The sequence below is a fragment of the Palaemon carinicauda genome, chromosome 1 (genome assembly GCF_036898095.1).
Source record: "Palaemon carinicauda isolate YSFRI2023 chromosome 1, ASM3689809v2, whole genome shotgun sequence".
Classification (NCBI taxonomy): domain Eukaryota; kingdom Metazoa; phylum Arthropoda; class Malacostraca; order Decapoda; family Palaemonidae; genus Palaemon; species Palaemon carinicauda.
The window spans coordinates 337,063,353-337,078,352 of record NC_090725.1 but is presented as its reverse complement, the minus strand read 5'-3'; the positions used below and the strand labels follow the sequence as shown (position 1 = coordinate 337,078,352).

Here is a 15,000-nt window from a genome sequence, read left to right as displayed (position 1 = left end):
TATTATTATTATTATTATTATTATTATTATTACTTGCCAAGCTACAACCCTAGTTGGAAAAGCAGGATGCCACAAGCCCAGGGGCTCCAACAGGGGAAACAGCCCAGTGAGGAAAAGAAACAAGGAAAAATAAGATTTTTAAGAAGAGTAACTACAATAAAATAAATATCTCCAATATAAACTATAAAAACTTTAAAAACAAGAGGAAGAGAAACGAGACAGAACAGCGTGCCCAAGTGTACCCTCAAGCAAGAGAACTCTAACCCAGGACATTGGAACACCATGGTACAGAGGCAATGACACTACCTAGTACGTTATAAAACGAATACGGGCGCAAACCTGTTACGTGAAAAGATATAGTATTAAATTATGATTGAAAGATTAATTGCAGCATATGAAATTTTAATCGTAATAATGTATGTGACCGAAAATGTCATTGCTGCTGTTAAGTATTGTATAGCAACTACTAATTTGAGTGAAGAGCAAAGTAGACATCATTAGTATAAAAAAAATCACCTGATGTGCTTCTGGCAAAAAAAAAAAAAAAAAAAAAAAAAAAAAAAAAAAAAAAAGAGGATTTAAGACTATATACATTATATCAACCCTAGGGGTTGTTGTTGCCTAGTGGTATCGTCCCTGCTCGCTGATCTCCAAGTTGGGGCTCTAGTCCCATTCAGACTTTAGTTCCTTTAGTGGCTGTAACCTCGTCATCATTTTAAGCTAAGATGGGGGTGCGGGAGGTTATAGTTCGACCTGCTGAATCATCAGCAGCCATTGGCTGTCCCTCCCTGATCATAGCTTAGGTTGGGAGGGGGTTTGGGCACTGATCATATGTATATATGGTCAGTCTTCAGGGCATTGTGTTGCTTGCTAGGTCAATGGCACTGTCTCTTGCCTCCATATTCAGGAGTGGCCTTTAAACCTTTAAACCCTGTTCCAGTAGGTTGCAAAAAAAAAAAAATGTAGATTTCCTCTCACTGGTAACTTCTATTGTCTCACTTGTAGGAATATTCTCCATCAGTCTTATTTTTTTTTCTAAACTCCATTTCTAAACTTTGGGTATTACATTTCTCTCCAATTTTCCTTTGAATATTATGTTGAATCTATATTCATTCTTAGATTTTTTTGCAGATCATTTCAAATAGAAGCTCCTTGTTCCTTCGATTTGCTTTGCCTGATTAATTATGCTTTAAATACCATTATGAGTTTTCAATCTGTCTTTCAAATATTAGGTTGAATCCATATTCATTCTTAGTATTTTCTCTATATCATCTCTTATAGAAGCTCCTAGTTCCTTCAAGTTCTTTTGCCTGATTAATTATGCTTGAAATACCATTCTGAGTCTTCATTCTGTCTTACATTCCCTCATACGTTTTAAGTATTTTTCAAGTTCTCTTTCTGTTTTACTTGCAATTCAAATTCCCGTTGTGGGGTAGCATTCACCCTGCCTTCAGACTCCTTTCATCTCCACCCATCCAATTTTCCTCAAGGCATTTTTTTCTGCCTCGCTCAACCTTTCCAAGATCATTTGTATTCTTTTCATCTTGGAATGCTGTTCCGACATCTCAAATATTACAAGAATGTCGGCATTATTTTCATTGCCTTTTAATACGTCTTTCAAGGAGGGATTTGTGGAGGAAAATTATAGGCCGAATGATATCTTACTTTTGTTTTGTGTTTAGCTTTACGTTTCCCATTCTTATAGGCCTCTCCTTTCCTTCTTGACTTTAAAATTGATTTATTCATTATGACATCATTCAAGTCCAAACTCAAATTATTGTTTATAGGAGTTATTTCAGTCCAATTGACAGTAATTCTAAATTACATTTGTAAGCAGAAACCTTTTGAAGGATGTAAAGTTGAGAAATGATTAAATAAATTGATAGATGTAAAACTATATATGAAACAAGTGGACTAAATGGAGTTATTAAAAAAACTCTTCTTGCTTGGAAGTCATTAGGTAATCCATTCTACTAAGAAATACTCATACAAAGAATCAAAGCTAGCTTTATCTATGGTAAGCAGATCTTCTAGGAAAAGGACACCCCAAAATCAAACCATTGTTCTCTATTCTTGGGTAGTGCCCTAGTCTCAGTACCATAGTCTTCGCTGTCTTTGGGTAGAATTTTCATACTTGAGGTTTACTCTCAAGCAAACTATTCTATTTCATATCTCTTCTGCTTGTTTTTTTATAAGTTTTTATTATTTATATATGAAATTGTTATTTTAATGTTGTTGGTGTATTGAATTTTAATTGTTCACTACTTCTTCTGTAGTGCTATATTTCCTTGTTTACTTTCCTCGTTGGGGTATTTTTTCTTGTTGGAGTCCTTGGCCGTAGAGCATCTTGCTTTTCAAATTGGGGTTGTAGCTTAACTAGTAGTAATAATAATAATAATAATAATAATAATAATAATAATAATAATAATAATAATAATAAAACAGGGCTCTAGCCACATCTTGCCGATCTATTATAGTGTTCGCTCATGTGATAGAAGCGCAAATAAAGATTGTAATTTTAGTTTTATTGAAGAGAGAAGTAAGATGCGTGAAATCTAGACTTGAAATGATGGTGTTTGATTCCAGCTGGAGGATGACTACAAAAATATTACTGATTAGAAACTTGTAAAAAGCTCTAAGCGTTTTCTGTATGTCAATGAGTTGTAATGCAGTGGTGACCTGTATGTTTTTCGTCACAGTTTGGCAATGGATGTTACATTTTTCCTTTCATGTAAAAATATTGCAAAGAATATTCCTGAGGCACCGAAGCTTACCATATCGCTACTCTCCTAAAATACCTATCGGATTTGGTTTTGAATCCCCTCCCCTCACAATACATATATTCAATGTGTCATGTACCCAATCTTATGTTAATCTTTGGCTTCCTGGATATTATTTTTTTTTTTTGTTCTTTTATTAATTGTTAATGCACCTTCTTTCTTATTGGTGATTTTCAATATTTCTCCATCGCCCTTTTGGACTTGATCTTATCCCTTTTTTGACTATTCTAATGTCTTTTATTCTTTCCACATAAGGGCACCACTTTGAATAACTCTGAGTCATGCTTCGACTAACACTAAACAGTTTTATTATTTCATTCTAGCTTCCCAGTTGGGGATTGGGACCCCATGATCCCATATTACTATCAGCCTGATCTCGTTCTGGAATTTCTTAGTCTCCATAAAATGTTGAAGCACATCATTACCAGACTCTTTACTAGAGGATAAAATAGCCTTTAAAAATCCTAGAATATTTTTTGCCCTTTTTATTACGCTTACTCTTTCCAAACCATATAAGATTTTTCTTTTCCTTGCCAAGGTTGAATTTTGGTTCTCATATTCAATCAAATCTTGGATCATGGCCTTGCAGGATTATGGTGTTCAGCATGGTACATTCCACACAAACAAAAATTATTTGATTAAGTTACAAAAGGACATTCCATACAGGTATGATAATTACAAAACTTAATTTGGTAAGGGTGGGTCTTATAAAAAGAATTGGAAATTGTGTGATAGTCGAAAGTGGTATTCTGTGCTGTGGATGATGAATGAATGAATGATTTGAAGTTCTCTGGCATCCTGACATCGAAGGTCATTGACGCCCAGGTGCTACGGATAATGAGAGCCTTCCACTGTGAATGAAATAACACATGAAAACCGTCGCGATATTCTAAAGGCATTATGTGACTTTGAAACTCTTAGACTTTTTATTCTGCTTTCCATCAAGTTCTGCAGAGTATCAGGATTTTGCTTACGTTGCTTTTACTTAAGGTGACAAGGGGACCTTTCAGAATATTAAGCATCCCAAGTGTATTTTACCTTCTAGGGTGACCTTTTAGAATATTAAGTATCCCAAGTATATTATACCTTTTAAGGTGACCTTCCAGAATATTAAGTATCTTAAGTATATTTTACCTTTTAGATCTCCTGTCGTTACGTTATTGTTATATTTATTTTAAATGGTTTACCATCATGTGTTTCTTAATTATATTGAATGAAAAAAAATGATGTAAAAATCTGAAAGATTGAAATATTAAACATGTAAATGGATTACAGGGATAAATAAACAATGTTTTTTATCTACAAATGGTTTCATTTTTAGGCCAAACAATGAGACAACATTACCCAGTAATGAGATGAAAACATCCAAAGTAATATTATTTCAGAAATACTGACTGGTTGGAACTGGCTCCTTGCTGATTCGAATTTTGGAGCGACATGAAGAAAGAGGCGTCAGTTCTCATTTTCCGATCTGATTGCCTTAGTTCCACCAGGAGACGGGAGCTGGGGGAATCCTGGTGGTATCCTGGGTGCTGGGGTTATCCTGGGGGTATCCTGGGTGCTGCGGTATCCTGGGTGCTGGGGTATCCTGGGGGTATCCTGGGTGCTGGGGGTTTCCTGGGGGTATCCTGGGTGCTGTGGGGTATCGTTGGTGTATCCTGGGTGCTATGGGTATCCTGGGTGCTGGGGGTATCATTGGTGTATCCTGTGTGCTATGGGTATCCTGGGTGCTGGGGGTATCCTGGGTGCTGGATGTATCCTGGGGGTATCCTGTGTGCTGGGGTATCCTGGGGGTATCCTGGGTGCTGGGGGTATCCTGGGTGCTGGGGGTATCGTTGGTGTATCCTGGGTGCTATGGGTATCCTGGGTGCTGGGGCGTATCGTGGGGGTATCCTGGGGGTATCTTGAGTGCTGGGGGTATCCTGGTGGTATCCTGGATGCTGGGGCGTATCCTGGGGGTATCCTGGGTGCTGGGGGTATCCTGGGTGCTGGGGCGTATCGTGGGGGTATCCTGGGGGTATCTTGAGTGCGGGGGGTATACTGGGGGTATCCTGGGTGCTGGGGGTATCCTGAGGGTATCCTGGGTGCTGTGGGTATCCTGGGGATATCCTGGGTGCTGGGGGTATCCTGGGGGTATCCTGGGTGCTGGGGTATCCTGGGGGTATCCTGGGTGCTGTGGGTATCCTGGGGATATCCTGGGTGCTGGGGGTATCCTGGGGGTATCCTGGGTGCTGGGGTATCCTGGGGGTATCCTGGGTACTGGGGGTTTCCTGGGGGTATCCCGGGTGCTGGGGGTATTGTTGGTGTATCCTGGGTGCTATGGGTATCCTGGGTGCTGGGGCGTATCGTGGTATTATCCTGGGTGCTGGGGCGTATCGTGGGGGTATCCTGGGTGCTGGGGGTATCGTTGGTGTATCCTGGGTGCTATGGATATCTTGGGTGCTGGGGCGTATCGTGGTATTATCCTGGGTGCTGGGGCGTATCGTGGGGGTATCCTGGGTTCTGGGGGTATCGTTGGTGTATCCTGGGTGCTATGGGTATCTTGGGTGCTGGGGCGTATCGTGGTATTATCCTGGGTGCTGGGGCGTATCGTGGGGGTATCCTGGGTGCTGGGGGTATCGTTGGTGTATCCTGGGTGCTATGGGTATCCTGGGTGCTGGGGCGTATCGTGGTATTATCCTGGGTGCTGGGGCGTATCGTGGGGGTATCCTGGGTGCTGGGGGTATCATTAGTGTATCCTGGGTGCTATGGGTATCTTGGGTGCTGGGGCGTATCGTGGTATTATCCTGGGTGCTGGGGCGTATCGGGGGGGTATCCTGGGTGCTGGGGGTATCGTTGGTGTATCCTGGGTGCTATGGGTATCCTGGGTGCTGGGGCGTATCGTGGGGGTATCCTGGGGGTATCTTGAGTGCTGGGGGTATCCTGGGGGTATCCTGGATGCTGGGGCGTATCCTGGGGGTATCCTGGGTGCTGGGGGTATCCTGGGTGCTGGGGCGTATCGTGGGGGTATCCTGGGGGTATCTTGAGTGCTGGGGTTATCCTTGGGGTATCCTGGATGCTGGGGCGTATCCTGGGGGTATCCTGGGTGCTGGGGGTATCCTGAGGGTATCCTGGGTGCTGTGGGTATCCTGGGTGCTGTGGGTATCCTGGGGATATCCTGGGTGCTGGGGGTATCCTGGGGGTATCCTGGGTGCTGGGGTATCCTGGGGGTATCCTGGGTGCTGGGGGTTTCCTGGGGGTATCCTGGGTGCTGGGGGTATCGTTGGTGTATCCTGGGTGCTATGGGTATCCTGGGTGCTGGGGCGTATCGTGGTATTATCCTGGGTGCTGGGGCGTATCGTGGGGGTATCCTGGGGGTATCTTGAGTGCTGAGGGTATCCTGGGGGTATCCTGGATGCTGAGGCGTATCCTGGGGTATCCTGGGTGCTGGGGGTATCCTGAGGGTATCCTGGGTGCTGTGGGTATCCTGGGGATATCCTGGGTGCTGGGGGTATCCTGGGGGTGTCCTGGGTGCTTGGGGTATCCTATGGGTATCCTAGGTGCTGAGGGTATCCTGAGGGTATCCTGGGTGCTGTGGGTATCCTAGGTATATCCTGGTGCTGGGGGTATCCTGGGGGTGTCCTGGGTGCTTGGGGGTATCCTATTGGTATCCTAGATGCTGGGGGTATCCTGGGTGCTGTGGGTATACTGGGGGTCCTATACGAGGAGGAGGTTCAGGGGAAATTTCTGAGATGGAAACTTTTCTTAGCACTTTTAAGAGCAAAGGATGCGGCGAAAGGAATATAAATGAAGGGGAGATGTTACTTACCTGAAACATGAAATTTGGAGGAAGATTAAGATAAGACAAAGTCGTCTTAATTTTTATATAACTTTTAACCGAGTGCTAGTGTGCATAGATTTTTCGAAATACCTAATCAAAAGAAGAAAATCATTTTCCTGCAATGGGATTTACTGTAACGAATTAGTCTAATAATCTTTTCTCAAGTCCATATGTTTAAATTGAATATAACACTTCATTTAAAGTTCAAACTTGCAACGAATGTTTTATATTGAAAAGGCTGTAATAAGTCCTTTTTATAGTCCATCTATGAGAGATCTGTTTTGATGTTGTTACTGTTCTTAAGATATTTTATTTTAATTGTTCATTACTTCTCATATAGTTTAGTTATTTCCTTATCTTAATAATAATAATAATAATAATAATAATAATAATAATAATAATAATAATAATAATAATAGTTAATCAATAATTACCCATTATGTATGTAACTAGAAATATTATCGCAAAGTTAATAGTTATCTTTTAAATGCAATATCTGGCATCGAGTAAGCAATGCTCTCTATTAAAGTATTTTTAAAGGATATGTCTTACTACGTAAACCAGAAAATTGATATTAACGTTTTCTTTGAAGAACGCAAATTAGACGAAGGAAAACGGAAATGCTGAAGTTTTTAGGTCCTTGTGATATTCAGTATTATTATTAAACTAAACTTGCTTCTAACACTCGATCCCGGTTTCTCTAAAAGTTATCAAATATGCAGTGTTGAATTTTAACTACGTCAACCTTAACCCTCATGCATAATTTACACGGGATGATATTAAAGTCTAAAGTTTAAAGTCCGCTCATGAATGGCAGAGGCAAGGGACAGTGACATTGCCCCATCAAGCAGGACAATGGTTTAGAGACTGACCATATATACTGTAGATATGATCAGCGTCCAAGCCCCCTCTCCACCCAAGCTAGGACCAAGTAGGGCCAGGCAATGGCTGCCGAGGACTCACCAGATAGACCTATAGGCTCCCCCAATTCCCCCATCCTTAGCTCACAAAGATGGTGAGGTTGCAGTGACCAAAGGAACTAACGAGTTTGAGCGGGACTTTAACCCCAATCTTGCGTTTACCAGTCAGGGATGTTACCACATCGGCCACCACAACGATCGAACAGCGATGAAACATTAATTGTAGCACTTTATGAAGTAGCAGATGATTAATGGAGAAGTACTGAATTAAAAGCTAAATATAGAGTCGACTGGTGAAATCTAACCGAGGCCCTTTGCGTCAATAAGCGTAGGAGGAGCTGATTAACACGTTGTAGTATGCTCATAAATTTCTAACTCAGAATAGATCAGTCATTGCACAGTAATGATAGAAATTTACTTGTATTAAATTAATTCGTTAACAGTTACAGCTGTTGAAGTTCCTGGTATATCCGGGGGTATTTATACTTTATTCAAGATCGTAAAGGAATCATTTTATCTAAATTAATGGAAGGATTTTATTAGTTGTAAAAGCTGCATTTTAGTTTTAGGCACTATAGAGCAGTTAACTGTTACTGTGAATGTTTTAATTACATAAACTAAAACCTAAATATATATGTCCACCGAAGGCTCTAGAGCCTTCAGATATGTGGCCTCAATACTATACAATAAGCGCCCACTAGACATCCGAAAGACTGAAGATATTAAGGCTTTCAAGAAGAAACTGCGCATTTTCTTGTTCGCTTGGTGCTTTGATAATGGGGATCTGGCAGTAAACTACAATATGCGGTGTAAAATGCTGAATACCTTGGAATGTATACGATAAAATGAATGTGAAAGCCCTGTAGGCAATAGGGTTCCCCTGCTGCATGGGACCAGAAAAGCAGTCCTCTAAGTAAAGTAAGATGCTTCTTTCAGTATCTTTAAAATATTACACCTTATCCTTCTTAATCCTTGTTTTTATTTTCATATTTCTGTTTTATTTTCGGTCTTTCACTTCTCCAACTGGATATGTATGTACCCATTTACGACGTTCATCGAAATCTCGACGTTGGCTTGTTCTATGAATAGGTTCATCAAACGCCGTCTGAAAAAGACCACGTCCCAGGTTGAAAATTGATATTGAAGTTGAGTATATTAACTCATGTTATGACGCTTTCCCTTGATGTGATATTGATTCCGTAATGGAAAGAAGATTTTCTTCTCTGTATCAATTTGTTTATCTTGTTTTGCTTACTCATCTGTTTGTGTTTCTGCTAGATACTCTTGTTTTGCTTATTTATCTGTTTGTGTTTCTGATAGATACTCTGGTTTTGCTTACTTCTCTGTTTGTGTTTCAGCTAGATTCACTAGTTTTCAGTTATAGTTAAAACTTCCACGACATTATTCGCGTTTAACGTCTGCAGAGAAGGACCTTTAGTAGTTTTCCCAATCATTTACAGAGTGTGCCTTTCACTTTTTTTTTTCTTTTTTTCTTTTTTTTAACACAAACTCTTGTCTTTCATGGATATTGATAAGTAAAAGGCAAACGTGTCGGGTTTCAGTATCATCAGAATAAATCCTCATCAGAACATCAGCCGGACAAGCCCAGCCTCCCGATGTGGTTTCAAAACACAAGAGTATCCTCCCCAATAAACAGCTTAAAGTCACTATCCATGCAAGGATCGATCTGCTGCCATCTTCTTCTAGACCTTCCTCACATCCTACTAAGGAGCATTGCTAAATTTATTTTTCTGCTCTTTTCACCAAGACGCCATCTCCCATTCTTTTAACATGATTGAGCCACCTCAAAATCATCTTATCCCTCTTTTCATCCATGCTAAATTTCTTATAACTTTTGATTTTCTCGATTTGTCTCACTGTCTCAGGTCTTCTCCCGTTGCACACATAATGTTAATCGTTCTTTTCTGCTCATCAACCTATTTTGTAAGTTATCTTTCTAGCTTGGCCTCTTCTGTGACTTACTTTTTCAGTCACCTACCTCGTGCAAATACAAGTATGACTGTAAGCATTCATTGAGAAGTGACAGTGATGCTTCATAGCTGTTTTTATACAAAATAAATTAATTCTTAGGTCTTATTCCAGCCTTCGAATTCTCATTGGGTGGGAATGCCGAGGCCGAAGGTAGTAGCTGAGCTTGGTTTAAGGGATGTGTTCGCTAATTGGCAATGGCACCTGCAGATCTTACATATCTTATCCGCCTGGCTCCTCTAATTGTTTTTTTTATCTAAATATCAAACTTTTTAACAATTGATTCATTTGATGCTAGTTCAGATAAAGTGATAAAGTGAATATATATATATATATATATATATATATATATATATATATATATATATATATATGTATATTTATATATATATATATACATATTTATATATATACATATTTATATATATATATATATGTATATATATATGTATATATACATATATACATATATATATATATAAATATATATATATATATATATATATATATATATATATATATATATGTATATATACATATATATATATATATATATATATATATATGTATATATATATATATATAAATAAATATAAATATATATATATACATATATATATACATATATATATATATATACACATGTATAAATATATCTATCTATCTATGTGTATATATATATATATATATATATATATATGTATATATGTATATATATATATATATATATATATATATATATATATATATATATATATATATATATATATAAATATATATATATATATATATATATATATATATATATATATATATATATATATATATTTATATACATACATACATATATATTTGTCCAAGTCCACAACTAATTATCAAGTATCCTTCGCTATCAAATATTAAGTGACGAAACATTTCTCCATTAGCAGATTAAACTCGACAACAGTGAAAACTGAAAATAGTGACAATATCGCCATTTTCAACAATAACACCCAGCATTTCCAGGTGACTTTGGACCGTAAACACAACACCATCAAGCAATCATTGAAGTAATGCAAATGACAGGAGGTGGATGCAAACACGCCTTCCTCAACAAACAAGACGAGGCCGAGAAATCAACACCATCAGATTATCTTCTCTCCTGATTAGACTCGGCACCTCTGGCAACGTGACCAGCTGTGCTGAGAATTGAACCTTTCCAAATAGCACTCACAAACAGGGTTTAAACTTTTAAGGTAATTACCTTAGTTTGAGGTAATTTCCATAGTTTCAAGGTAATTCTAAGGTAATTTCTGTTCAACAAGGTTAACATTTAAGGAAATTGGAAAAGGTTTTAATGTAATCTAAGGTAAAAAGCAGCAGCATTTAAGCTACTGTCCACATGGCACATGCTCGAGTTTAAACCCTGCTCACAATCATCCTTCCTTGCAAATACCAAAAGAAATATTAAAGTAAATACCAGTGATTCTTTTTTAAATCCGTAATCTGTTCTCCTTCTAAAGGGGACAGACAATTTCCCGTGGTTTTTCTGCTGAATTCCAATTCTGGGCTGATTGTGAAGTCGAAAGGTTTATTTCCTATTTTTGGGGTCAATATTTTGTGGATTTGATATTAGATTGAGGTTGAGAACGAAAACCTAAAATAGATAGGGATTTGCTCTTTTGAAAGCAGAAGATAGTAAAGGTACTAAAAGAAGGGCATTCGATCAATAAGTGCCTCACTGTCAAGGGTACCAAACAGTCATTGCAATATGGCTGATGTTGCCCAGTCATCACAAACTCGTGTGTCGACCGAGTGTGACCAATCTTCAGGGCATCATGCTATACCTCCAAGAAGATATAACATTCGTTATTTCTCTCATCTTATTTCCAGCTAAGTTCTCCCAATGCTTTTGCCAATTATTATAAACAGTAATTCTTAATGCTGTTTAGTAGGGAGGCCACTGCTGTAGTTGGGTACTTCAGTAGGGGGGGGGGGGGGGTAGGTTTGCCCAACTGACTTTGTGCTGAGCATCTAATTTGATGAAACAGGAACTGAAACTAGACTCTTTTAACCTTCTATATGCTGTTATTTTTTTTTTCTCGATGCACGGTTGATTCCTTAAGTTTAAAAAAAAATATTAAATTTTACTAGAATATATTAAAAAAAAAAAATATCTTAAATCTTAGTTAAGGACGTAGGGACGTGACAATTATAATGTGAAATGGGAGCAACATCAATCAATTTATTTTCATTTCCGCATTGTAATGAACTGTTAAAAAAAAAGTAATTTTAATCTGAAAATCTCCGTAAAATATTGTGTTCTCAACCGTATTTCAGTAAAATACAGGCGACTGTAATTTTACCTTACGTTGTTATTATCTTTTACGGGTTGTTTAACTTATCAATATTTTACGTCAGTATATACGTTTTCAAAATGGTAAAAACCCTGGAATAAATGTTGCCAGGCATTTACCGGTCTTTATTAATGCAAATTTTAGCAGTGTGGAATAGATTCAAAATGCCTGTAAATTTTGTTTTAACTATACGTAGTACTGAACACCAATGCACGGACATTCGTGATTCTTATTACTATATGAATATCTGTATATGTTTTTTCATTGAGTAAATATTAACAATTGTAAAATTTTGCATTGTTATTTCTTCACTGTCCCTTGCCTCTGCCATTCATAACCACCCTCTAAACTAATTACCCCCCCCCCAAAAAAAAGGGATTTTCTTAAGAACTATGAGTTCCAGATGGACAAATTTACACTCCCCATTTGCACATGGACCGGAATTTGTTTTGCATATCCACTCCTTTTGAGAACTTAATTTTTCCACTGAAATTCTTGTCATCTTTTGTTATTATTATTATTATTATTATTATTATTATTATTATTATTAATTGCTATGCTACAACCCTAGTTGGAAAAGCAGGATGCTATAACCCCAGGGGCCCCAACAGGGAAAAAAGTCCAGTGAGGAAAGGAAACAAGGAAAAATAAAATATGTTAAGGACAGTAACAACATTAAAATAGATATATCCTATATTTACTATAAGTCCTTTAACAAAACAATTGGAAGAGAAACTAAATAGAAAAGTGTGCTCGAGTGTACACTTAAGCTATAGAACTCTAACCCAAGACAGTGGAAGACCATGGTACAGAGGCTATGGCAGTATCTAAGACTAGAGAACAATGGTTTGATTTTGGGATGTCCTCCTAGAAGAGCTGCTTACCATAGCTAAAGAGTCTCTTCTACCCTTACCAAGAGGAAAGTAGCCACTGAACAATTACAGTGCAGTAGTTAACCCCTTTGGTGAAGAAAAATTGTTTGGTAATCTCAGTGTTGTCAGGTGTATGAGCACAGAGGAATCTGTGAAGAATAGGCCAGACTATTCGGTGTATGTGTAGGCAAAGGGAAAGAACAGTAACCAAAGAGAAGGATCCAATATAGTACTGTCTGGTCAGTCAAAGGATCTCAAAACTCTCTAGTGGTAGTATCTCAACGGGCGGCTGGTGCCCTGGCCAACTTACTACTAGTCAAGCTACAACCCTAGTTGGAAAAGCAAGATGTTATAAGCCCATGGCTCCAGCCGAGGAAAGGAAACAAGGAAATAAATAAACGATAATAGAAGTACTAAAAAAAAATGGAATCCCATTTGGCTCCCCCTCTCCAGACACCAGAGGTCATCTGTTGGCGCCGTGGCCAGCTTGGATTTAAGGAAGGCGATGGATTTGTTCTGGAAGTTTATCATTTTATTTTAATTTTCTACACACTTACACATACGTGCTGTATATATATATATATATATATATATATATATATATATATATACATACATACATATATATATATACATATATATATATATATATATATATATATATATATATATATATATATATATATATATATATATATATATATACTCACACTCAAACCTACAGTACATGAAAATACAGCAATTTCTTATAATTTGAAAGACTGTAAAACGAAATGCAGGTGACGAATAATGTTTCAAAATCCTTGCAATTATCATTACAATATAGATGATATTTAAGAAAAATTAACGTTATACAAATCTCTCTCTCTCTCTCTCTCTCTCTCTCTCTCTCTCTCTCTCTCTCTCTCTCTCTCTCTCTCTCTCTCTCAACACCCCACCGCAGAAATCCTTTTAATACTCCCTCTCTATCTCCCTTATAACATTCCTTTCTCAAAGTCTCCTCTGAGGACACAGAAACGCTCTCATAATGGAAATCTTAATTCTTCCTTGATCCAGACACCTCATGAAGGAGGGGCACGAGGGAGAGATGGAACAGGAGGACGTTGAAGAGGTTTGGGAAGAGAAGGAAAGGGGGAAGAGGAAGAGGTATAGGAAGAGAAGGAGCAAAGGAGATAGGGAGAGGTATAGCAAGAAAATTAACACGGGTGGGGAGAGGGCGAGGTATATAGGGGGAAATTGAAGAGGTATAGGAAGAGAAGGAACAGAGGGAAGTTGGAGAGGTATGGGAAGAGGAGGAACAGCGCGAAGAGTACGAGGTATGGTAAGAGAAGGAACAAGGTGACGTTGAAGAAGTATAGGAAGAGAAAGACTTGTGACGAAGAGGAAGATGTATAGGCAGAGAAGGAGCAAGTGGAAGAGGAAAAGGTATAGGAAGAGAAGGAACAGGGTGATGTTGAAGCAGTATAGGATAAGAACCACCCGGGATGAAGAGGAAGAGGTATAGGAAGAGATAGAACCAGGGAAAGAGGAAGAGGTATAAGAAGAGAAAGTAGGAATCGTAGGAGGAGGTATAAGGAAAATGATATTCTTCTTGAATGTAGTATCACTGACTGAACACTCTCCTCAGAGAGGCCGACTCGTTCCATCATACGTAATCACCGACGGCGTCTTTAAACGGGACTTACTAATGAGAACTCTCCGGCTGCTCATCATGGCTTTCGGGGAATTGCCCTCATATGAATAGGGGACATCACCCCTCCTTAGGGATGGCGGTGCCAAATGTCCAAATGGCATTGCGAGCAAGGTTCCGTTAAGTGCGATCTTAGGCTTTAAATGTGCTGCTGAATAGTTGGCGCTGAAATAGGTTTGTTAAGCGGGCCAGGCGTTCTGGCTCTAATGATGTTGAATTCATGTTGAAATGAGGCACGCTTCTTTATGAAAGAGTTCTTCGTTAAGGCAAAATACTCCTAATGGCGGAATTTATCAGTTTATTCCCGACGAGATAATGGCAGTAAAGTCGTTATCACCTGATCTACGTTTCTCAGTTTTTTTTATTTCAAAGGAACCAACTCCAGGACATGATGAATGTCGCCTACTGGCTTCATTATGGAATATGAATGCCTTTTCTGCGTGATTATGAATGGGTTGTGAAGGTCTGATCACTCATATTTTTTTCCGCTCCGAATCTTATTTCAGTAAACATTTTTAGCATACCTGGATACCTTCCTCCTCGTACAAAATCCAGTTCTGAGTGCAAAGGCAAAGCCTTCAATAGTGCCTGAC

The 15,000-nt window shown here is 38.5% G+C and overlaps 2 protein-coding genes across 2 annotated transcripts; both read right to left on the bottom strand.

Annotated features, from left to right (window-relative positions):
- Window positions 1–4,492: 4,492 nt before the first annotated feature.
- Window positions 4,493–5,509, bottom strand: LOC137641209 (uncharacterized). Its single transcript, XM_068373648.1, has 2 exons — window positions 5,361–5,509; window positions 4,493–5,252 (listed from the first exon to the last, which is right to left on the bottom strand). The coding sequence occupies exons 1-2, from the start codon at window positions 5,507–5,509 to the stop codon at window positions 4,493–4,495; spliced, it is 909 nt and encodes a 302-aa protein (XP_068229749.1).
- On the bottom strand, window positions 5,509–11,370 carry LOC137641204 (uncharacterized). Its single transcript, XM_068373642.1, has 4 exons — window positions 11,336–11,370; window positions 9,520–9,580; window positions 8,560–8,625; window positions 5,509–6,315 (listed from the first exon to the last, which is right to left on the bottom strand). Exons 1-4 carry the CDS (start codon window positions 11,368–11,370, stop codon window positions 5,509–5,511), a joined length of 969 nt encoding a protein of 322 aa, XP_068229743.1.
- Window positions 11,371–15,000: the final 3,630 nt, after the last annotated feature.